We start from the raw sequence: 23,542 nt of genomic DNA, 5'->3' as shown, positions 1-23,542 counted from the left end.
TCCTCAGATCTACAGTTTCTCTCTTTCAAGCTGGACCTGTATCTTACAAGAGTATGGTGTTACTATTCAGCTGTGCTGCCTTCAGCTTCAAAAGAGAAAAGAAATGGCCTCATGCTTCATACAATTATGAAATTACTTTTTAAAATGTTAATAGAAATTCATGTCCTTGCACTTACCCTGCATCTGCAGTTAAGTGCTGGATCATGTTTAAGACAAGATGCTTACCTTGAAGAGACTAGTAGTACTAGAGACAAGGTACTAGTATTACTGCTATGGCGATTGCAAACCAGTGTCTTTAGGAAAACAGCCCTTCAAACTGAGCAGCATTCAGTGACAGCCAGCTTATCAGCCCCTCTCCTTGACTCCCCAATCAGCCCTAGGACATGAAGAATCACAGCAAGGATGGACTACTGTATGTTAAACCCTGCTTTGCTTGCCAACCCACTGGTTACAATGAAGATTTGGAGCAACACGTAGCTGGGTAGTTAGAAGAGTTTCTATGTGCGTGTCGCAGGAGGGACCCACTTCTCCTTGGTTTCTTATCTAAAGCAGTGAAGGTTAAGCTAATGTGGGCACAGGCTGGAAAGAGATGTGCCCAGTGTGGATTCTAAGTTGGCAGTAGGAGATGAAGCGAAGGTTTTATTTTGAAATCAACATGACAAGCTTTTAAGACCACCATCTTCTAGCAACTTGAGCCAGACACCAGATATTTAACACTTAAACTTTTTACTTTTTTCTAGCACAGACAGTACACAAGTTGGCAGACCCTCTAATTAAAACCATAGATGTTTTAGGCCAATGGTAACAATCGTGCAACAAAAATAAATCACAGAAGACTGGATTTCATTAACAGGTTAGAAAACTAGAGTTGCCTTCACTGACATTTGACTTCAGCTGTGCCAGTACCTGCTTTATGCAACTTCAACATTAATAGTTCAGCAGTGAAGAACATTACATGCATCTCCCTCCCTAAATAACACTTTCCTCTGCTTGCACTAGGACAGGGAGCAATTGAAGAGGCATCTGATTAGGCAAATCCAGAGCCATCCTGTAAAAACCACAGCTATGGACAGTCATTCCTAATAAGTGAAGAAACAATATGCAATAGAAGGCTTTCCTGATAGTAAAGCACCTGACTCACCTTTCCTTTTCCTCTTATGGTACAGTCAAGTTCCCAGATTTCTAATCTCCCAGGAGAAATCCACAGTCCATTCAGCTCAAGACTTACACACCAACCGAGAAGCCACGTAAGTATCACTGAGGCAACACGTCCTGAATTACATTGTAATAGGACATTCTGTATTCTGGCTCCCCTGCTCCATATGCAACAACTGTGCGGGATTACTCAAAGAGAAGGTCTTCATCCTTCTCTTCTGCTAACAGATTGGCTGGTTCACGTTCCCCACCAGCAGCTCTCCGTAGCTCCCGTTCTTTCTCAGATTTTTCTTTCAATACTTTTTTCTTTTCCTGGATCTTCTTTAACCTGTGAAGAGAAATGTGGTTTAACTGTGAAACAAATATGTTTTCATAGAACAGGCTAGCAGCAAAGATGCCATACAACTTGGATATGATAAAGCTGCCTGGAAAAGTTCCCTAGGAAACGAAAACCCTGTAACAAATGGCAAAAGGCTTTTATTGCTAGCTGCTGCTATTGAAAAACTTCATCTCTGGCGATTAACTAATTTCTTCATCCAAACTATAAATTATATTCTTGACGTTAAACACTGCATTATACTACTCTGTTTGTCTTTAATGAAGTTAATTCTTCTTTAATTCATTTCAGGTTTGACATTTTTGCTTCAGGTAGCCCAGAACACTGACCTCTATGGCAGAGGTGTCCTTAAAGCAGAACACCTCGGTGTACTGCATCCCATCATTCCCTCTGTAAGAATGATACTGACAGCTATGTACAACCTAGCAACAGGGATTCATTTGTAACTTTCAGACAAGTAATTGCACATCTCCAAGTGCCCAGCTCTGGAAACTCAGTGTGCAGTAAGAACCAGCTCATGTTTAACAGTGTTCACTGCCAGATTTGGTGAATAGTTCTCTTAAGTCCCTTCTGAGGAATGGTCTATTTGAGAAAAAGAAACCAGTCTCGTCTTCTTTTAGATATTTACCTGTAGAATTCCTCTCGTTCTCGTTCATCCAGTTCTGTGATGATATAAGAAAGAGTACGCTCAATCCTTGGAATAATCACTAAAAAAAAATATAAAAAAGGAAGTTGTTGGACTGCTGTTAACTTCCTGGCTAATGTATCTAATGTAGTGCATAGATGGTTGTTTACAGTCAATTGAGTAATTCTTTTGGCTAGGGGAAATTTACATGTCTTTCATGGAAGATCATACTATTTCATTATGGACAAGTACACAAAATTGTTTTCTTCAGTGCGTCCAGGACTAACCTAGGACTCTGAACATCACAGAATCTCCCACAGCACATTCTTTTGAAAGATGCAATGGAATCAGTAAGCACTGATATCTGACTGTTTGTAAGGTCCTTTCTCCCCATAGAAGTGGTTAAAAAAAATCCTGCAAGAGGTGGGCAAGATTTGGATTAAAACTCTGTTCTTCCATTACATTCTGTCAGAAACTTCCATTCAATATAGCATTTTTACTCACAGAATTATGATATATGTTTGAAAAAGCCATCATGAAAAAAATATTCAAATATAACACCATCACAAGGGAGGAGGTAAGACATTAAACAAAGCTTTAAAACCCAACTGGGCAACCTATGTGTCAGAATCACTTTTTGAAAGGAAAAGCTGTTATCAGCACTACCAAAGTTATTTGCATGGCTGCAAAGGAAACCTTTTCTGCAGTCAAATTTGCAGAGTGATAAGCTGCAGATAAGGCCTGCACATTCAAAGGAACAAGTCTATGAAAAACAGTACTGAAAAGGACAGTTCAGAATCATGTACTGAAAGAAGTTACTGCATACATACAAAGATGATTAAATCTGAGCTATCAACAACTCAGAAAGGAGCCTGAAATAATCAAAGCACCCTCGATACTGCAGCAAAAGGAATCATAGCAATATTGTGCATAGGTAGTACTTAAGAAATTGCAAGAAGCAAATTTACAAACGAGAATGGGAAGGATAAGGAATTCAGATGAAAGAAAAATACCATAGTATTGATATTAGGACTGTTCCGCTTCCTGTACCACAAACCTGAATAGGTTACGAAGATTTCTCTTTGGATGCCTACTCTGCGCTCCCTTCCAAAACCAACAAAAAAAGTCACCAGCTCTCCCCTGGACACCACCATTACAGTTTCAGAAGCTATTATGCTAGCTATTAGAACATCTTAACACATAGAAACATCCTGTCTTTTGTTTGTAGTCAGCAGACTTGACCAAATAAGTCAAAGTCACTAGCGGAGACTACAGAATGTGTTTGTGAAACCTTTGTTCAACTTCCTGGTTACTTTTTCACATCTGCATATTCATTTATCTCTGTGTACTCCAGTCCATTCCACTGGGCTTTTAATTTTTGTTCTTACTTGCAATATGCTTCATTGTAATGCTTTCTGAAGAGTTCTTGAACTGAAAAGTAGGAAGTAGAAATCCTACTACCAAGAAAGCAGTCAAAAGAAGAGTGGCTTCCATGACGCTGTTCCTCATCTTGCATGGAGACAGAAAAATATTATGCATCCCAAATGGAAAAATACTCACCATGTTCAATTGCATTCACACGTCTGTTTGTTATTTTAATGGCTTCATCCAAAGTAACAAAGGATGTCTGATGGAATGGGATTAAATAATTAATACATAACAAGGCAAATTCACCATTTCTATCAATTCTATACACAAAACCAAACAGCACTAGAAAGCCAAAGCCAAGTCTGTAATGTAGCTTTATAGACTACATTCTTGATAGAAGGAGAATTTTTTCTACTCATGTCAGTAGCACGCTAAACACTGCACATTAGCAGTTAAAAAACATCAACTCCCCAAAGAAAGTTTCTTCTTGGCAGTAAGGAATAAGGACTTCTTTGAAGCGGTAATATAACTCTGTTTTATGGCTGGAAAAGGTTTGCAACTTTGTACAGTACCGGGACTAAAGGAGTATAGTACAGCTCAAAGTATTAAGCTACAATCACTAAGACTACGTTACTTTCGTTTCACAACAGTGAGAAATCAACGATTCTTTTTTTCCTCCCACCAACCTGTAAGGAGGCCAGCTCCACAAGCAGTTCCACAGCTTTGGCATAGTTCCTCTTCAGCTTAGCCAACTGTTCTCCGCCTCTGGCCAAGCCAGTCAGCTCATAGCCTGGAGAAAAAAAAAAATCCTCAAATAATGTTTGTTGCTATTGCTACTATGGTGTTTTCTTACTAGATAAAAATTAGTACTTTACAAACTACAGGAATACAGACAGCTAAGCAAGTGACAAGCTAAAGCCTTTGCCCATTAGCAAATTGTCTTTATAGTGGTTTATGTTACTACAGATCATTGTTGTGCATGTCCACAGTAAGACCTACCCATCTCAAAACCTGGTAATTCAAGACAAGCCTTCTCCTCATCTGAAAAACTCACTGACTTAGGAAATTAAAATCCACTACAGTTCCTAATAATCCCTCCGTGTCACAGGAACAGGGCAAAGCATCATAGAGGAAGTAAGTACACCTATGCCTATGATGTAAACTGACTTATCAGCAAGACATGACATGACAAGTATTTTTATATTAGCGTAGAACAGCCGTAAGTACATGTAAGATAGAGAATACTTGTTTTGTACTTACTGTCCCCTCCTTCCTGGTAATGCTCAAAGACTGGCAAGGTTACGCCTGACAAAAGTGAACAACCATGTGTGTAAGAGACATAAAGGGTTATAGATTTATTAAGTACAATTCACCCTATTTGCTTCTAATAAATTATGTAAGTTCAGAAGCTTTGTTTCCAAAATCTTCCTATATAGCTTGGAACGATTAAGTCATGCTGGTTCTGACATCTTAATGTGGAACTTCAGAATTGTATTGAGGTCACAGAGGTCTAGACACATAAAAATTCAGGGAAGTATTCCAATTTATTCAGTGTTCAGTTTTATTATGTTTCTGTTTAGTAATGTATTCCCTGTGCTTAAGGAATATTTTAAGCATTCAATCCTGATTTATGTTTCTTCTTTTCTTCATAGACAATTACTGATATTTAATTTCCTGAAACTTACTTAATTTTTCATACTTAATTTCCTGATCTATTTTTCAGTAAAGCTCTATGGAAGTTATGCTTTGTCCGAAGATCTAGAAATTGGGACTGCAGTTTATGCACACTCAAATTTTATGAGATAAATAACAAAATATAAAAATTATATGCAGTATGTGGAAAAAAACAGCAAATTACAAGTGTTCCTACTGTTAGATGAATAAGAGAAATAAAGGAGACGGTGTCTGGACATGTTCCTGCATATTTCAGAGTCTCCTCCCACAATTCCCTTAAGAGTTAAAATACTCATAATCTGAAAAAGAGTCACCTGCTACATTGTCTTTTTTAGCTCTGACCTTGACTTGAGCTTTGTTCACATTTTGGATCACAGTGGTACTGTAAAGAAGAAAACATACATCCTAATCACGAAAACTGAAGTGGTTCATTAAGTCATTATATACAAGATGAAGTAGTTATCAAATAGCTGTAAAGATTTGTCTCAGTTCCCTATGCAATTCATTGCACAGACTTTGAAGCTAACACAGAAGCTTTGAAAGAAATAGGTTTCCAGCAAAGTTTGGAAATGTAAAAGACGCAGAGTCTGTGAAATGTAATGTTAGAAATGTCTTAGACCAAGTATACAAAGCATAGCTAAGAACTACCCAGTTAACTGGCAAATTACTTTAAAATATTTTAATAACATTGATTCTAATCAACCTGTGAGACTTTTTTCCCAATAAAAGTGAAGGAATTTCAAGGCTTTAATGCAGACCAAGGCCACAACATTTTGTTCATTTGAGTTTGTATGTATTTGTTCCTTCAAAATGTTTATGAGTTTGTTTACCCACTAACTCTATCATCTTAACAAACTTAAGTTTGTACCACAATTCATCTTGAAGAATTCTAAAGTGTCTTAAGGTCTTCCAAGAACCGGTCACTATAGCCAACTCTTCTACTGAAGTAGTCTGCTTACAGGGTGGAATCTAACTATTGTTTATAACTAAACACTGCAACTGGTTAGGACAGGAAACAGCACCCTCTCCAAATGAAAGGGCAAAAAGACTTTTCTCCAGCAGCAGCCAGATTACTACCGTGTCCAATGACTTAGTTCTTCCCCATTAATTGGCAGTACCATCAGCTGAATCATTAACACTTCCTCAATTTTACTCTACAAGATTTATGCACGCTTGAATGAGTTACACAGACACCCTAGTTAGAATTAGAATTTATTAAAATACAATTTTTTAAAAATCCTACTGGAGGAAAAAGATTTGTTTCCCCTCTCACATACAGCCCTCACTAGCCCTAGTGAGACAAGAGTTCAATGAGATAGGAGGTTAGAACAATTAGTAAAATTACTGTGTGACTTACTGGGAGAAAATAACACAAATTACATCCAGCCCTCAAATTAACAAGAAAGATAAAAATAATAAATAGTCTAATACTCCGCTATAAATTATCGTTTCCCTACATTTTAGATTCCAAGCTGCAAAAAGCAACACCTCAAATCAAGGATTTGTACATAAATTCTGTTAATCTTTCCACTTTTTTTAGCTTCCAGTGGAATATACATTTTCATCATGTAAATTATCTCTGTCATGCAGTGATGTAGTCTTTTTTTTTTTTCTTTTTAAAGTGCATTTAAGAATTTTATTTCTTTTCCAAAAGAGAAATCAACAATTTGTTGATTGCTCCTTCTCATGGGTAGGACATCCAAAAGATCAGCAATCCTCACCTGAAGTCTCCTGCTGTAAACTTTGCCTCAGCAAGTGAAAAGGCAGCTTCTCTCATCACCTCACCCATCAGCATCTTAGTCTGTTTACAAAAAAAAAAAGAAAAAAGAGGCAGCAAATACAAGGCGCATCATTACTCCTTTTCCAGGATAAATAACCAACAGCATAAAGAGAAGAATGAGAAATTAGAGAGTGAGAAGGTCCTGTATATGTAGCTTACTCTCAAACTGCAAATCGTAATTCCCAGGTGACTGGCAAAAAAAGTAATATTTCAGCTGTTTCACTGACCCACTGTAGAAGTCAGAGAAACAGCAAAAGACTTGTCTGTCTTAATAATCACGAAATTCTGCTACAGGGGGGTTAAATCGCAACACTAAAATGGCTCAGTGGGAAAACTCTTACTTCATATTGTACTGAATACTATGAGACAGCTGAAGTTGGTTTTCAATGTACAAATGTATGTGGCTTTGTGAAGTTGCACTCTCCTCCCACTACATTTTTTCCCTATTTTTACACATTTGAAGCTAGAAAACATGCTATTGAGAAGCAAGAGCCTTTGTGTTTTAGACAGTCTATAGGAAACAAGATAGAGAGTGCCAAGAGCTTGTCTACAGCACAGCAACAAAGCACTACTCCTAACCATGGATATCATAGCAGCTGCAGACAAAACAGTACAAGTAAAACCCATCTACTATGGTAGAACAGAACAAGCCGCATTAGGCTTTACTGAGTATCTTAGATTTGTCATTCATGTTGCAAAGGAAGAAGCAGGACTCGGTGTTTCTTCATAAAGGAACAAGTTCCATCTGGACAAAACTTCTGCTTTCTAGCATACCTAGTCATGCAGGAAACATTACAGGTCTGCAGTATCCTGTCAAGCCAGATAAAGCAACAAAAATGGGGCTACATGTTAAATATACTCCTAAAGTATTTGGCAGCATCAGAGCAAATTCCCTGTAACGTAGAGGAGATGAAAGGGAGCTTCGGACACAAAAGCAGAGCCTAGGACTGGTTGGAATGAGGTGAAGAATATTAACGATCTTACAAATCTTACAAAATTTCTATATCATTGCAGCCAGAAAAACATAACTCTGCTCATCTGTCCTCAGTAGCCTCACTTACAGAAACCAGGTTATCTTCAATGTCGTCCTACATTCCAGCCTATTTAATGAAGCTAGCAGAATGGGAATGCACAACTGACGGAACAGACAGATTTCAAATAAAGTGAGTCAAACAGAGGAAAATTCTGATTTACCTACCTCAATAATTTTCTTAAGGATCTGCCTGAATCGAAGTGTCAAAGCATCAGATTTTTTCTTCAAGAGGTTACGACCTGTTTGTGCTCCTTTCAAACGAGCTTTCATGATGGTCTGAGCCCTGTTACAACAGAGGAATAAACAAAAATGTCCTGCATCATGAGAAGGGATTAGGAAAAAACTTTGCATAAGTTTTCTGACATGGACATGACTGAAATTATGAAGCAACCAAGACACATCAATGCAGTAGAAGAGGATGGCCACTTCAGGATAGAATTTTACATTCCCATTTCAAATCAAGGGAATTTATTATATTTATCATCATCATCAATGAGAATTACAAGGTTATTATCTGCAAAGTCAAAGATCATGGAAAACTGACAAGTCATTTTTCAGTGCTTCCATAATATGAAATAAGAATTTTCATTTTTCTTGATGACTTACAAGTACCAGAAATCAAATTACCCCAAAAGCCCTCTGTCAGTGTGACACTGGTATTGCTTTTAAGCTCTTTTACTGCTATGTCATCTTCTCAAAATCAGACAACACAGCAAATTCTTCATGTGATCATAACTGTTGATGCTGTGTTCTTCTTTTACAGAGGAACAAGATTCAGCAGTCGTACATTCTGGTTTAAAGAAAGTCAGAAAGTCATCTCTTCATGTGCTGCACAGAAGATTCGCAAGCTATTTGAGACAATCAGAAGTAGCATCAGTTTAGAAGGGATATTAGTAAGCTAGCTGTAGCGTTGTATATCCTTTACTTCCAGTAGCACACTTACACGTTTCTTGTATGGAATTAGGAACTAGAGAAGGATCCAAACCTTGTGTTCCTCTCTGCTGTGGAGTCTATTTTAATTTGAAGAATCTTTTTGATTTAAGTTAACTAGAACAGCAAGAGCTATACTACAAAAAACACAAGCTGTGCTAACTTAAGTTACCACTTTGTACATGCAGCCACTACACACAAACGACAATGACTCAAGTCAACTCTATGTGAAGAGAAGCCTTATACACTTCCTCTCTGACCTTGGAAAAAGTATGTATAATAAAGATTCTACCTACACAGTGGAATCCATTACTTCCCACATCTACTGGCATGTGCTGAGAATAGCTCCATTAATATCTACCAAATACTTATAACTGAAAAGCACAAATACTTTCTGAATGTTTATGATTAAAAAAAAAACAAAGTCAAGAGTAAAAAAGGCAGCTTTACTTTCACAACAAGCTGGTCTCTGTCACCACCTTGAACTAACTAGTTCTCTCTGTTCACCACCTGCCAGAGACTGGCTGACATTCTAGTTCAAGCAAGATTTCACGGGCTCTGAGAGTGCATTAAACAAAGTCTTGTTTACTGTCCAGGAGACTGAGCAGCTTCTGTAATTGACGATATCCAGCACAGAAGAGGCTCATACCAGCAAGCCACTTCATAGAGACAAAAAAAAAAAACAAAACAAAACACAACCAAACCTTGTGAAATTCTGTTCTGTCAGTTAAAAAAAATAATTGTTGCAGAGGCAGAACATCTTTATTTATCATCCTAACTTTCATTCCTCTCTAAACATCAGCCACATTATTGGTCTATTACCTCATTTGAAACAAGGCTTGTAAATATTAAGCCTTTGTACATCATCACCTTCTTGCCACAATGACATATCAGCCCACAGAACCAGATACCTTTTAAAAGTGACTGAAGTGCCTCCTCCTTGGACATGTAAACTGAATGAAAAGAGCACTGCCGAAGAGCAGGAGCGAGACCAGATGACTTCGTATATGCAATAATTTATTTCCGAACTAAGTTTCAAAACAGAACCTTTACCATGTAATGTATTAATCTTTCCATAGAAGCTGTTATTTCATCTGTCCTGAGCTCATACATGGGGGAATAATTATTATTTTATATTTGAGGTTTTCTGTCCTGCAAGGCACCTTTTTATAAAGGCTACATGCAGGCATCAACCCGATTGTATGCAAGAAGATTTGAAACAGCCTTTGACCTTAAGGCAAAGTCTTTCTGTCCTAGAGAGTTCTGAAGAGAAACTGAACAGCATTATTAAAACAGCAATTACATTAGCAGATCAGTTTCAATTGTTTGTGTTCGTTCCAATGTTGGCAGCTTTCTAAGCCTTGTCAGGAGACATCTGATTTCATGACAAATAGTTTGCCGTCAGCATCTGGAAAATTACTTGACTGTCCACTGCACTTTATGCATTTTACTTCCTTCTTCTTTTTTAACACTTTACGGTCAACCTCTTGCACAGCAGTATCGTACACTAAAAAGTTAAGGGAAGCTATGGTGCGATTTGTGCATTTTTTCTTACACATACATTCTACAAATTGTTCTTTTTAAAATAAAGGTTTGTGTAATTGCACGATTTTAAGTAGCCCCCCCACCCCACTGGAAGCTGCTTGCATCTTGGTACTGGACTCTGCAATGGCCCCTGACGGCTGACAGAGCTGATTTTGAGCCTGAACAGAGAAACTGAAGAGAAGATGCGGCCTTCACCCGCTTACCCAAGTGTTTCGCACAAAGCGCACAGGGAGACCCTCCCCGGCGGCGTGGAGCGGGGAGCCCGGAGAGCTCCCGCTCCGGCGGCGCCCCCCAGGGCTGCCGGGCCCGGGCACGGCCCCGAGCCCCCGCCGCTCCCACCTCGGCGCTAACCCGCCCCCGCGGCTGTGCTCGGGGCACAAGCCAGGCCCGCCCGCCGCACCGGGACCGCTCACCCCGTCGGGGCCGCGCAGGGGGCGGCCCAGGAGCCGCTCGCCCCTCAGCCGGCGCGGCGCAGCGGGGACGGGGGGGCGGCCGGCCCGCAGCGCCCCCGTAGCCCGCCCTCACGCGCGGGGCGGCCCGGCCCGGCCCGGCCCGGCCCGGCGCGGCGGACACTCACATCCGCGAGGGGAAGATCTCGATGCGGTCCTTGCCCGACATGGTAGCGGCGGGGGCAGGCGGGCGCGCGGCGGCGGGGCCCGCTCAGGCTGTCACCGCTGTCACCACCGCCGCCGTCACGTGACGCAGCCCTGCTGTCCCCGCCCCCGCGCGAGGCGGTGCCCTGGCGGACGGAGCACCCGGATGCCGTCGCGGGCCGACCCGCCTCCGCCGCGAGTCGCTTGCGGTCACGTGTTCCCCGGGGACGGGAAGGAAGAGACGTAATTGGCTCCCGGGTCTGTTTGTGCCACCCGGAGGTCTCTGACTCTGTCCGCCCACGTCGCTCTCAGCTCCCGGTCCCAGGGGGCGCTCTAGCAAAGGGTGGCCTTCTACTTCGATATTGAGACTCTATGGTCCTGGGGGCGCAGTGCTGGCCTATCGCGTGCGGAGGAGCGGGAGCGGGGCGGGCTGGTGCTTGCGCAGTGGGCTGGCGGTGTCCAGGCGCACGCTGAGGCAGGAGCGGGAGCAGCGCGAGACGCCGGGCCGCGAGCGTAGAGCGGGACCCCTTGGCCGATGCCAGGTACCGGCTGCGCCCCCGGCGCCCCGACACGGGTGTGGCCTCGCCGCACGGCCGGGCCGCGGCTCCTCCTGGCCGGGCCGCCGCTGTGGTCCCGCTATGTCGGGAGGGGACTCGGCGCGGCCGAGGGCTGGGCCCGGGCGCTTGGGCCCGGGTGGGGCGGGAGGGACCGGCGCCGCAGCTGCGAGCTGGCGGGCCCGCGGGGCCGCGCTCCCCGAGGGGCCAGGCCGCCTCTCGCTCTCAGTGTGTCGGAGATGGGCCCTTCCCGGCCCGGCAGCAGCTGTCGGCCGCCCTGGGGACCGCTTCCGTTCTCTGGTGCTGGGGCTGTTGTTGGGCACTGCCTGTGTCAGCGACGCTCCAGCGGCCGGAGGAATCGCTGGTCAGAAGTTACTCCATTTTCGCCATTTTCCGCAGAGACTTGTGTGGCCGTGGGGATTTAAACTTTTGCTGAGGCGTTTCTAATGTCTTGGATGTTGATTTCCAGCGTTGGCACTGTGGGCACTGCGTTGCTCCTGAGAGGCTTCCCATAGAAGGCCAAAATAAAAAGCTCGTGTGTATGGAGACGAGTAAAATAATCTGTGTGCAGAGCAGTGTTTGTCCATTCTTGCTTGCTGTGGTTGGGGTTTGTTGCTTTGCAATGTATCTTTATTCTGTATCTCATAAGTAGACATGTAGGATTGAGCTGAACTGCAATAAGTGGACTAGAAAAGCGAACTGTAAAGATTTTATTTTTAGTCCTGGAGTTCTTTGTTCAGCTCCAAATTATATGAAGTTATATGAAACCTTTAGAGGAGTGTTATACTTTATAATAATCCTTTACTAGTCTGTATTTCCCCTTTCTGAAAGTTAAGAATGGAAATAAGGGTGGACACAGTCTTCTCAATTGTATGGCCATGTGTACGTAGTTCTTGGCATTACCATCTTACTCTCTTTTTAAATTCTCATGTAGCTAGAAAGCATTAGCACTGCTGTAAAGATCAAGAGTAAAACTTCAGAATGGTGATTACAACAAACCTTCTGAAGGAGTGATGCATTTGACTCGGCATCTTAGGCTCCTGTTTCTGTAGGAAATTTTCTGTATGAAACTTCTAGGTGTAGACAAAAGGAATTGAACTAACCTGCATAGCAGTGATGAGTATGTGGATTCATCATCAGAAAAGTGAAGCAGTTTAAGCATTCCTTCTTATCACTACATGATTATGAAGCATTAACTTTGTACTTTTTTTGGAATGTATAATGAAATAATCCTGGTTTGTTTTTCAGGGCTTTTTTTTGCTCTAGATCAGCAATATGTTGAGGGTGGTTATTTTTTCTTTTTTAGTGCTTCATTCATGTCAGACTAGTTCTAGCTTCTGTTCTGATTATTGCCTTTGCTTTCTTTGCTGACAGGTGGCCTCTGGAGCAGGTCTTGCAGGATTATTCCAAACATCTTGTGCTGAGTTTAGAAAGTCATCTTCTGGAGTGTAGAGTCTGCTCCTTCTCAGTACTACAGAAGCTTCACTCTACCACTTATTTCTCATCCTCTCACATGCTGTCTTATTATGTGCATACAAATACCTCTATGAGCGCTGCAGGCTTCTTCTCTCCCATGTCTTCCTGTTGTTAAAATCTAATTTAAAATTTTACACAGCCTCATGAATTTAGATGAATGCAAGGTGTGCAGTGCCACCTTTTCATCACTTGAAGTCTTAGCTACAGTGTGCTATGTATAGGTAGTATGACAGTTGAAGCAGATCATAAAGTCTGAGTAGCAAGCTTTTTCTACTTTAATGCAAAAAATTAGCATTTTAGCAAATGGTTGTGGTAATACTAAAATACCAGTTAATTTATTGTTTAATTTCTATGAAAGCCTAAGTATGAATTGCACAAGCCTTATCCTAGTTTACAATTTTTTTGTGCCAGCGTTCCCCTCTATCCTCACTGGTCCTGCTGATTTTTTACCATGTTTGGAGAAGGCAGTGATGTACTGTGAAATAAAATCTTTTTTTCTTTCTGCTCAAATTCCAGAATGCCAGGACTAAGCTGTAGATTCTACCAGCATAAGTTTCCAGAGGTGGAAGATGTAGTGATGGTCAATGTTCGGTCCATTGCTGAAATGGGAGCCTATGTCAGCCTGCTAGAGTACAACAACATTGAAGGCATGATCCTTCTCAGTGAGCTCTCCAGAAGACGTATTCGTTCCATAAACAAACTCATCCGCATTGGGAGGAATGAATGCGTTGTGGTCATAAGAGTTGACAAAGAGAAAGGTATGTGGGGATATTGTGGGCTACATCAAGATTGAATTCATAGAGAGAAATGAAGATAAAGTAGGCAGCTTAGGTATTCATTTGTTTTGCCAGGGGTTCCTTTAACATGCTTAAGCAAAATAGACCATCATCATGCCATCTGATACTTAGTATCATTCTTCTATTCCTCTGTGTCCTTTGGGAATTGCGTTAATGACGGTCAATCACATCAGTAAAGATTTGCTTAAGTGGGTCCTTACCGGCTCAATGTTTGGTCAACAAACCATAGTGAAGTGGAATTTTTCTTTTGATATCTGTGTAGATTTTCTAAGTCTTAACTGAAGAGAAGGATCATCTGATGTAGAGAGAAAAATCTAAATGGTGGGCATTTAATGCTCACAGTCCATCGGGTTCATTAAAAAGTCTTGAACCTTGGCTATAAAAGAGATGACATGTATGTAATTATTGTACCACATGAATTCTGTAGGTTACAAGTTGAGATTGTACAGGCAACTTTGTCTTCTGAACTTTTGAGTCTTCTATTCTAAAGGTTTTTTTAATATATTTTCTATTTAGAACGTGTTGGATTTTGATAATACTGTTCCATGCAATCTTTAAAATCTATATCCAGGTATAAAGAAATAATAAAAATAAACACTCAGCGTGTCTCCTAGAAGCCTGACTGTTGGTATGATGTTTCTCAAGTAATGCGCTTTTCTAGAATACTTCTGAAATTGCAGTTAACTCTGAGATTAAGTAGTTGAAAGAATAATATCTTAATTTGGATCATAATTTGATCAAATTCATTAACGTTTGGTTTTGTTACTTTCTGTAGCAACATATAGGGATAGTGTAGGCAAGGGGCAAATCCTGAGCCAGAGTGTTCTTTACACGTTTCTCTTGAAGCAGTTAGACTTAGTTTGCACAATGCCTGACACTTTCAAAATGGTTTTCCCCAATAGGTTATATTGACTTGTCAAAAAGAAGAGTTTCTCCGGAGGAGGCAATCAAATGTGAAGACAAATTCACAAAATCGAAGACTGTAAGTTGCTTTGCCGTATTCAGGCACTGCATATTTCCACCTTCTTTCCTGAGCAACCAAAATGCACAGACATGAGATAATAGGGAAATAAAATGTTGTTCTCATTAAGTAGGCATACTGTGGTTCTCATTTACCCATGCAAAAATACATAACCAGTTCATCTGTCCACGAGTGCTCTGGTAAGCTGCTTCGTAATGAATGAATAGATCAAGTGAGATGTCAGTTGAAAATTTGTAGTGTAAAGGGATATATTTAAATGATCAGAAATCCAAAGGTATGTGCTGGTTTAGCACACTGGACAACTTCTATTGAAAAGGCATGCAGGGTAGGCATTGACTCCCACCCTTACTATGGTGTGGTCTTAAGCTTTCAAGTGGAAGGCTTACCATTAAATACCACTTTTGATTCTAAATTTTTATCTGTTTTCAGTGTTTATTTTGCTTCTTATAACACTCCTTTTGTGTTCCAGGTTTACAGTATCCTTCGCCATGTTGCTGAAGTCTTGGAGTACACTAAGGATGAGCAGCTTGAGAGTCTGTTCCAGAGAACTGCCTGGGTATTTGATGACAAGTACAAAAGACCAGGATATGGTGCTTATGATGCATTCAAGCATGCAGTCTCGTAAGGACAACTTTTCTACTTCTAGGGGCTTATTTCAAATTGCAGAGAAGTATTTCCTGTAATAGATCCATCATGATGTTCTTTTGGTTGGTTGTTTGCTTTTTTTGTTTGGTTGTTTTTTTTTTTTAAACCCAGGGTCAGTAGTGGAATGTACTGGTCAAGTAAATCTACTAAATTTTGACATCAGTCTTCCAGTTGCTTGTTGTAAGTTTTTGTGTCTTATTGCTTTCTTCAAGTTCCCACTGCTCTTGAGAAAGAAGGCTGAGTTGACTTATTTTTATTTATCTTTGAGTCTGCCACTCTGTATGTCAGGTTTTTAAAAGCAGTAATTGAATTTGATGTGGAGAAATACTGACACATTGGTAAATAATATGTTTTAAGTATAAAAGAAACATGTGATTACAAACACTGGAGAGATTTCTATTGCTACAGATGAGCCTGTGACATTTATAACAGAAGAAGCAGCACTGATCTTGGTTTGTGTGTCAGACTTTGCCTGTTCTTAGTCCCAAGCAGATGTTATAAAAAAAATCTAGCTCTGTGTCTGAAGATATTTCTACTCACAGCTGACTGTCACTGTTCCACTGCACAGGCAGAGTTTTTCTTTTTTAAAGGCAACAAGCTGGCTTGTTACTTGTCTGAGCTTCCAAACTTAAAGAATGGGAAGGGGATCATGAACTTAGAAATGGAATTATGAACAGGAAGAGATGGAGAATAATGGAATTATGAACAGGAAGAGATTGCTCTTAGTTTCTTACAGAGTCTGATATTTTAATTTGCTTTCAGAATTAACCTATTTGGTTTCCCTCTAAAGATTCTATCATGAAATTGGCAATCCAAAAATAGATTTCTCAATAAACATTTCCCATTTTACTCTTTTAAATAGCACATAAACCTATGAGTTACCAACTTGAGTTGAACACTAGATGGCAGTAATAAGATTTTAGAAGTTGTGTTGACTAAGACACAGGGCACTTGTTAGCGTTTTGATTAGCTTAAAACCATCTCTGGTTTTGGGGAAGAGACAACTTGTATCCTCGTTTGGACTGAATGTGTTCTGTTTCGTAGAATAATAATAATTTTGTCATTATAGCAAATTTACTGGTAAAGGGCAAATCTGGGCACATTGCTGTAGAAGGAATTCCAGATCATTCTGTAATTGATAAATATGTAATTAAACACCTGTGTAATAGAAGAACAAAAAACTGTAGTTACACTGGCTGTTTAAGCTTTTCTTAAACTCAGAAAAATTCCTGAACACACATGCCATTTGTTGCTCATCTGCTATTCAGGTTGGAGCACAAACTTCTGAAGCTCTCTCTTCTCAAAACATATTTCCATCAGTAATGCCTTAAGATTTCTGACAGTGGACTGCAACTTTTATTTGTTCCCATTGTGCTCCTACATAAAGCTATAGCAGTTGAGCAGAAAAATGTGGATATTGCTGCCTTCCAATGCTTGCTAAAGTGCTTGCAGGAGGCTTAGTGTGCCCTCTAAGAATTTAACTTGCTGTCCTTTCTTAGTTCAGAAGATTAGTGTTTTGGGGTTTCACACAGCACAATATCTGTGGCAAAATTTTTAAGTATATTTACCCTCTGATCAGTAAAAATGTAACATCGAAGACCTGTTTGTTGAATGCCTACCAAATGCTCATGAAAGTAAATCAAAGATTTAACACGATAGATTGTAAATGAAGAAGCAGAATTTGCATGTCCAATAATCACTTCTGCCATACAGGATATGTAAAACCTGTCATATTTCTGGGTTCTGTTTGCTTATGTTTGACCCTTCTACTATCTATACTCAGTATATAAAATCATGAAAGATGACATTTTATTAGCAGCAGGGACTAATCTCGAATACTGCCTCTGTTTTTTGGGCCATTTTAGTTCGTGTTTGCCTGCTAGTAGTATTGTAGGTGATTTGGTATTGTTTTTCAGAGAACTGCAATGGTTGTCTCTGAACACGAACAGTTTTTGTGAGGAGCTTTTTGTTATGTTCTCTGTTTCAGATATATTTTGGATAAAATTAATACAGCAATAGAGAAATGACCCACTTCTTCAAACAAGAGCTGCTAATTTATATTGGTAAACAGCAGAGGAGTTTGCCTCTGTGATGTCTGGATTTTAAACCATTAGCTTGTGATTTAAAAAACCTTTATCCTTTCTTTAGCCGAGAATGTAGCCAGCAGCTAAGTGTGTCTGTGACCAGTTACTGTTAAAAAGGAGTGCAGAATAACGTGGAATGAGTATAGGTTACTTTGTAGAATGACAAAAATCTTTCATTTGAATGAAATGCTAAAATAATTCAAAACCCTCAGATTCATCATGGATTCTTTTTTGTGCGATATGGGTTTCTCTTCACATTGGAGGGAACATAAATTCCAAGCAACTAGATATTTGTCTTATTCTGGGTATCATATACAAGTGGAGCTGGACAGAAGTCATCCCTTTGCTTTAAAAAAAAATCATTCAGATCTTTCCTTCCAGGAACAAATTGAGTAAACTACTTATCGGCTTTGTTGTTAAATGCTTCCAATAGAAAATATTTTGAAAACAGATGTGTTTATTTTCTTCCAGTGTTTCAATGGACTCTTAAGAAATTTCTGTTTTCTTTGCCTAGTAGATCTCTAGGATTATGCATAAGAATATTGAAATAGTACCAGAAGTTAATGTTGTGTCGTATTCCACTTTGGTATAACTTCTGTAACGTTGCTTTGTTTGGCTTAGAGACCCTGCAATCCTTGATAGCCTAGATCTGACAGAGGAAGAGAGGCGTGTATTGATTGACAACATTAACAGACGTCTGACACCGCAAGCAGTCAAAATCCGAGCTGGTGAGTTCTTTCCAGATGTTCATTGAATATGCCTTGACACTTAAGTCGTTAGTGTATCTTGTTGCAAACTATAAACTCAGTTAAAACTAGTAGTTTGTAGTGCTGATATTTGAGTGGAACTGTTCAGAATTAGGACACCTTAATCGAGGATTGCTTCTGAAATGCGTATGTGGGTTCTATCCCAAAGTGCAAGGTGGTTTGGCTTTTATTTTTTCCTCCAAACTGCACATTCCTTGGAACACAAAGTAGTTGTTCTGATCTATAATGCAGTCTATCATATTGCACTGGCACACAGTGAATTTAATTATTTTATCGTTATTACTGCATCCACAATATCCTTTCGTTATTCAAAGTGTTAAATTCGTTGAGTCCCTCACAGGGTGATTGATATCTGTCAGCATGGCTACAGCATATGTCTTAGCCACTTGTCCATGAACATGTAATAATAGTTCTGACTTTTCTCTGTGTGTATTTTTAACTCATTGATTGCAAACGATTCAGCAGGACATATTAGCTCAAGCCTAGCACATCTTTAATGCATTCATAAAATGCATGAGCTGGTTTGTCTCTTAATAGCTCGATGCGAGCAGAAAAAGCAGGAGTGCACTACTTAAGAGGGCATACTTTAAAACTGTAAGTCTGGTTGTACAGCTAACCGAACAGCCTAAAAGCATGCTTGCCAGTAAACAGACAGACAATGTAGCAGAGTCACATTTTTAAACTAGATTGAGAAATTGCCTCTGCTCTGCAAGGGTATATTGAAGAGCATTCACGCTTGTTGATTACTATGCAGAGATGAAAAGATAAGACATGTCCACATGACAGTGAAGTCATGGAGAGAGTGCAAAAAGTAAGGTAATGAAAAATTCCTTTACCTATTACTTTAGATTGCCATGAGTTAACATCAACTTCAAAAATGTAAGTGGGATTTGAATGCCATGAAGAATGAAATTGCTAACATAAATAGCACTTCGTTAGTTTTGGAAATAAAATCGCTTGATGTGCATGTTCTCTTACTTCCTTCGTCTTGCCTGTTTTGTTGTGATGGTCTAAGTTGTTTTTAATTTTGTCTTCAAAGCAAGAGTAGAAATTTTCCATTGGCTTGTAGCCTCATCCTGAGGCTGACTGGGATGCTGTTCTGTGAATTTGTGATGACTGAGAATTAGCAGGTGGTTGTTAGTCACCTGGAAGTGAGACGTAACTTCTTTGTGTAGCTTAGCCTTGGACCGTTGCTACATAGGTGAAGAAATCTTTGTCTTTAGACTAATCAGGGTATTAGATACCACCAGCACTAGTTAATGCCTTAATTTCCAAACATCTATAAAAAGCTATAGCTAACTATCACTTTAACTATATGTTAATACAACTTACCTTAAAAAAAAAATAAAAGATAATTCCAATGCTCCTCAAGTGATGCCTCTCTTGTAATTGCTGACAGAATTCATGAATTTGTGGATGTGCTCTTTTTCACGTTTCATTTTTCCTGATCTTTCATTTTCTCTGGTATTTATTGCTTTTATATCTTCATCTCTCCATGTGAAATATATAATTACTCCAGTTGAGTTTATTGGGTGAGAGGTGAGTGAGTGTGGGTATATGATTTCATATCTTGGCTTTTCAGAGCACAATGTAAAATGTTGTACATCTAAAGAATTTATGAAGACTTTTACCTCAACTTACAAGTCAAGAAAGTGAAATACCTTCCTCAACTTTGGGAGCTACAGAGGCTCTCATTGTGGATAAACATCGGATGCTAAAAAGCTTTATTAAAGCTTAAGTTAAGCTTTAAAGATTCTACAGCTTTTGGTAACGTTGAAGTTTTATTATTTGTATTCCTCTGTCCTAGATATTGAGGTGGCCTGTTATGGTTATGAAGGCATAGATGCAGTGAAGGAAGCTTTGCGAGCAGGCTTGAACTGTTCCACAGAGAACATGCCCATTAAAGTAAGTGTCTGTCTTAATAGTGAAATCAAAAGCAACGTTTTCTGATGCCCTCGGGCACCAGTAGCATGCAGTTGTCACAATCACGCAGCTGACGTTGGAAGCCATGTACTTGCTTTCTGATTCTTCTCTAGCAGGTTTGTAACACACTTCCTTTCCCCTGCGTGCTGACAGTTGTTCCCGTGACTGTGCTGCAGCTTCCTAAGTTCAAGAAGCTGTATTTATTCTGTTCAATTTATTGCAGTTTCTTATTGGCACACTACATACCTACTGCTCCTTTAATGTAGCCTTACGTAGGGAGCAACAAATTTTATTTTCAGATATAAGATTGTGTAAGAAAAGGAATGTTTGGTCCATACACGTTTGGGTGTAAGTTTACTTATCCAATCATCTTAAAAAAAACAAACAAACAAACAAACAAAAACCACAACAAAAAAAAAACCACAAAACAAAACCCACCAACATACTGGTTGTCACAGTCTTTATGTGATGGGCTGTTTTACTGATCTGCAAAGTGGATATCCCCTCCACTTAACAATATTTGTTTAAATATACTATGTAGAAATAACTGATGTTGATGTTGGAAATCAGTCAGGCTGTGCCCTTTCTTGACTGCTGTTTTTGTCCAAGTTGTTTATACTTCTAGAAAGGATTTTTCTAATGAGAAAATATTTCTTTTTCTGTGAATTGTGTATTCAGAACAGCATTGCTCACTTTGCTTTTGAGATTTTTCTTTCTTTGTTTTTTGTTACTGAGTTTGCTTTTATGCCCTCCCCCTGCCCCCAATGTGATAGATTAATCTGATAGCCCCTCCTCGTTATGTGATGACTACTACAACACTGGAGAGAACTGAAGGACTATCTGTTCTGAATCAAGCCATGGCTGTAATTAAAGAAAAAATTGAGGAGAAGAGAGGAGTCTTTAATGTGCAGATGGAGGTAAGAACACATTACATTCTGAAACAGATTTTTTTTTTTAACTCGCAACATTTTTAAAGTAGAGCAAGATCAGTAGTGCTATAAGAAATTTTAGCAAAAAGGTATTAAGAAACTAAACAAACCATGAACTTCTGTGTTCCTTAAACAAATGGCCAAAAATTCTAATTTTCCTGGGTTTTATTGTGTGACTTCAGTATGTATTTTATCTCTTGCTCTTTGTGTAGAATCAGAGCCTACAAATATATATGGTCTTTCTTAATGACAGTTTACCATGTGTTCTGTTTTGGTTTGGTTTTTTTTTTTTTTTTCAGCCTAAGGTGGTTACTGACACAGATGAGACTGAGCTTGCAAGGCAGTTGGAAAGACTGGAGAGGGAAAATGCTGAAGTGGATGGGGATGATGATGCTGAGGAAATGGAAGCCAAAACTGAAGACTAAATATTCTGGGGTATTTAGAAGAGACAGACCACACGAAAAATTGGAGACCCCATTGCAAACACTCTGGACTAAATGTTTCCAGTATTGAAACTTCAAATGCAAATACTTGAAGTGTTTTAAAAAGACCAATATGTGAAAGGCTCTTCTAAATAACATTTGAACAAATTGAATCCTTTGAAGGGAAGGTGCATAGTCAAATTCAAAACACGGATCTGGCCAGAGGGAGATTGCAGCCCCATGCTTAACATTTTCATACATAACAATTCCTTATTGGTGATTGCAGCTCAGTGCACCTGTTAATGATCTTTCCTGGGAGCACCAAAATCAAGCAAGCCGAACAGTTCTATATATAATGTATTTGAGCAAATATTCAATAAATTTCTGGGCTATGTAACTCGAGATTTTTTTTTTCTCTTTTGTCACATGGCCTAGAGTGGTATGAATACAAAACCTGGAAGGGTATGATCAGTGGGTGACTCCCCTTTTAACACTGAAAGAGCTTTCTTTTCTTTGCTCTAAATCAAGCCAAGAATGAGTGGAACCAAATGTTTTTCTTGCAAGTTTGTTGATGCAGACTTGTTTAAAAGAGCATTTCCTTTGTTTTTAATCTGCGTTTAGGGACGGAGGACTTGAAAACTTTGAACATAGCTTGTTACCATTCCAATAAACATATCTGATAAATTAAAAATTATATATAGTTGCACTTCACGCATATAGGTGAATATAGCAGGTGCTTTGATGAACTTGCTCATACTTCAGAATAGACAGTGCTGTCTGCTGAGCTCACTGCTGCATGACCTTCAATTCTGCCTACCCTAAATCTGGTTTACACTGGACTGGGATATTCACTATAGAAACAACCTGTTTATCTTCTCTGAAGGAGGGAAACAAGATGTGCTTTCCATGTTGGAGGATTTTTTAAAAAATATCCTGTTTGCCTTGTCTGTGTGAGTGAGGGGGGAGGAGTTCTTTGTGTTTAAGTAACCTTTCCAAATTGCTAAATTTTTAAACTTATTTATATATTTTTTTATTGTCACATCCCATATTGCTTATCTCCTTTTTTTTCTTAATATTTTGTGCTGCTAGAGGAATAATGCAGGGAAAATGAGGCTTTGAGCCTTAACTAGGAATTCTTAATACTGCCACAGTACAAGCAATATCATTGCTACATGGTGTTGCCACAAAAGGCATTCACAAAGGGCATACGTATTGCAATCCATGCTCGGTTATCAGAGAAGTTCACATGTACCCAACTCTAATAGTAATGCAAAGCCAAAAAAAGTTTAGTAAATTCCAGTCTTTGCAGAATGTTGGAAAATACCTGAATGTGTCATCACAAAATGAAGAAAGAAATCTTTTTTATGGTTATTTTCTCAAATTATTGTCTTTTCAGAAGCTGCATATGACAGCCTTGTCATGACTTGAAGTTGTGATGTCAGTTTCTTGCTTGAACAGCTCTTCCATCTTTGCCCATTCACTAAAATAGGGATTTGGCTTCCATTAAACACAATAGGTGGGTACTCAGACAAGAGAACAAAGTGTTTAAAAGCTAAAAAATCGCCACGTGTTCTGTATGACAAAGTAACGCTGTAAAGCAAAGCACTGAAAAATGAGCTACATGTGCTCTTTCCTTGGAGTACTATCAGTACTAGTACAAATATATCATCTCTAAGAGCTCTTTTGGTGTGTTAATAGGTGAGCATCATTTCTGCCAGTAACAGGAAAAAGTTTGTTAAACTTGTTCAGTAGCTACAGGAGCTTTTTTTAAGTAGAGCCTTAGCATGCTGGTGCATACAATTCTGCATCATTTTTGAGTGCCTGGAAAAAATGACCATGATGGTGAGGATGGTAACAAAGCAGCTTAAGATAAATGCATTTTAATCACATGTTACCCTGGCAGATAAAATCAGGCTCTCCTGT

General features: G+C 39.5%; 2 protein-coding genes across 2 annotated transcripts; one reads left to right on the top strand and one right to left on the bottom strand.

The window, feature by feature from the left end:
* Window positions 1-709: 709 nt before the first annotated feature.
* On the bottom strand, window positions 710-11,187 carry ATP6V1D (ATPase H+ transporting V1 subunit D). The gene is made up of 9 exons (XM_068398338.1): window positions 11,025-11,187; window positions 8,138-8,255; window positions 6,881-6,960; window positions 5,474-5,541; window positions 4,746-4,790; window positions 4,172-4,275; window positions 3,678-3,744; window positions 2,121-2,199; window positions 710-1,483 (listed from the first exon to the last, which is right to left on the bottom strand). The coding sequence occupies exons 1-9, from the start codon at window positions 11,063-11,065 to the stop codon at window positions 1,342-1,344; spliced, it is 744 nt and encodes a 247-aa protein (XP_068254439.1). The 5' UTR covers window positions 11,066-11,187; the 3' UTR covers window positions 710-1,341.
* Window positions 11,188-11,467: 280 nt separating this feature from the next.
* Window positions 11,468-21,709, top strand: EIF2S1 (eukaryotic translation initiation factor 2 subunit alpha). The gene is made up of 8 exons (XM_068398619.1): window positions 11,468-11,582; window positions 13,587-13,828; window positions 14,770-14,849; window positions 15,319-15,470; window positions 18,200-18,306; window positions 20,153-20,250; window positions 21,042-21,185; window positions 21,497-21,709. The coding sequence occupies exons 2-8, from the start codon at window positions 13,588-13,590 to the stop codon at window positions 21,620-21,622; spliced, it is 948 nt and encodes a 315-aa protein (XP_068254720.1). The 5' UTR covers window positions 11,468-11,582; window position 13,587; the 3' UTR covers window positions 21,623-21,709.
* The last annotated feature ends 1,833 nt before the right edge of the window (window positions 21,710-23,542 follow it).

The sequence above is a fragment of the Nyctibius grandis genome, chromosome 4, assembly GCF_013368605.1.
Source record: "Nyctibius grandis isolate bNycGra1 chromosome 4, bNycGra1.pri, whole genome shotgun sequence".
Taxonomy (NCBI): domain Eukaryota; kingdom Metazoa; phylum Chordata; class Aves; order Nyctibiiformes; family Nyctibiidae; genus Nyctibius; species Nyctibius grandis.
The sequence above is the reverse complement of the archived record's forward strand: the minus strand, read 5'-3'. Positions and strand labels throughout refer to the sequence as shown.

Excerpts from the sequence above, each read along its gene's own strand:
- ATP6V1D (XM_068398338.1), bottom strand. The coding sequence starts at position 11,065 with ATGTCGGGCAAGGACCGCATCGAGATCTTCCCCTCGCGGAT. Across the intron at positions 5,542-6,880 it reads TTTACAGCAGGAGACTTCAG|TACCACTGTGATCCAAAATG; the intron begins GTGAGGATTGCT and ends TCTTCTTTACAG. Across the intron at positions 1,484-2,120 it reads GAACGAGAGGAATTCTACAG|GTTAAAGAAGATCCAGGAAA; the intron begins GTAAATATCTAA and ends TTCTCTTCACAG.
- EIF2S1 (XM_068398619.1), top strand. The coding sequence starts at position 13,588 with ATGCCAGGACTAAGCTGTAGATTCTACCAGCATAAGTTTCCAGAGGTG. Across the intron at positions 13,829-14,769 it reads AAGAGTTGACAAAGAGAAAG|GTTATATTGACTTGTCAAAA; the intron begins GTATGTGGGGAT and ends TTTCCCCAATAG. Across the intron at positions 18,307-20,152 it reads AGCAGTCAAAATCCGAGCTG|ATATTGAGGTGGCCTGTTAT; the intron begins GTGAGTTCTTTC and ends CCTCTGTCCTAG.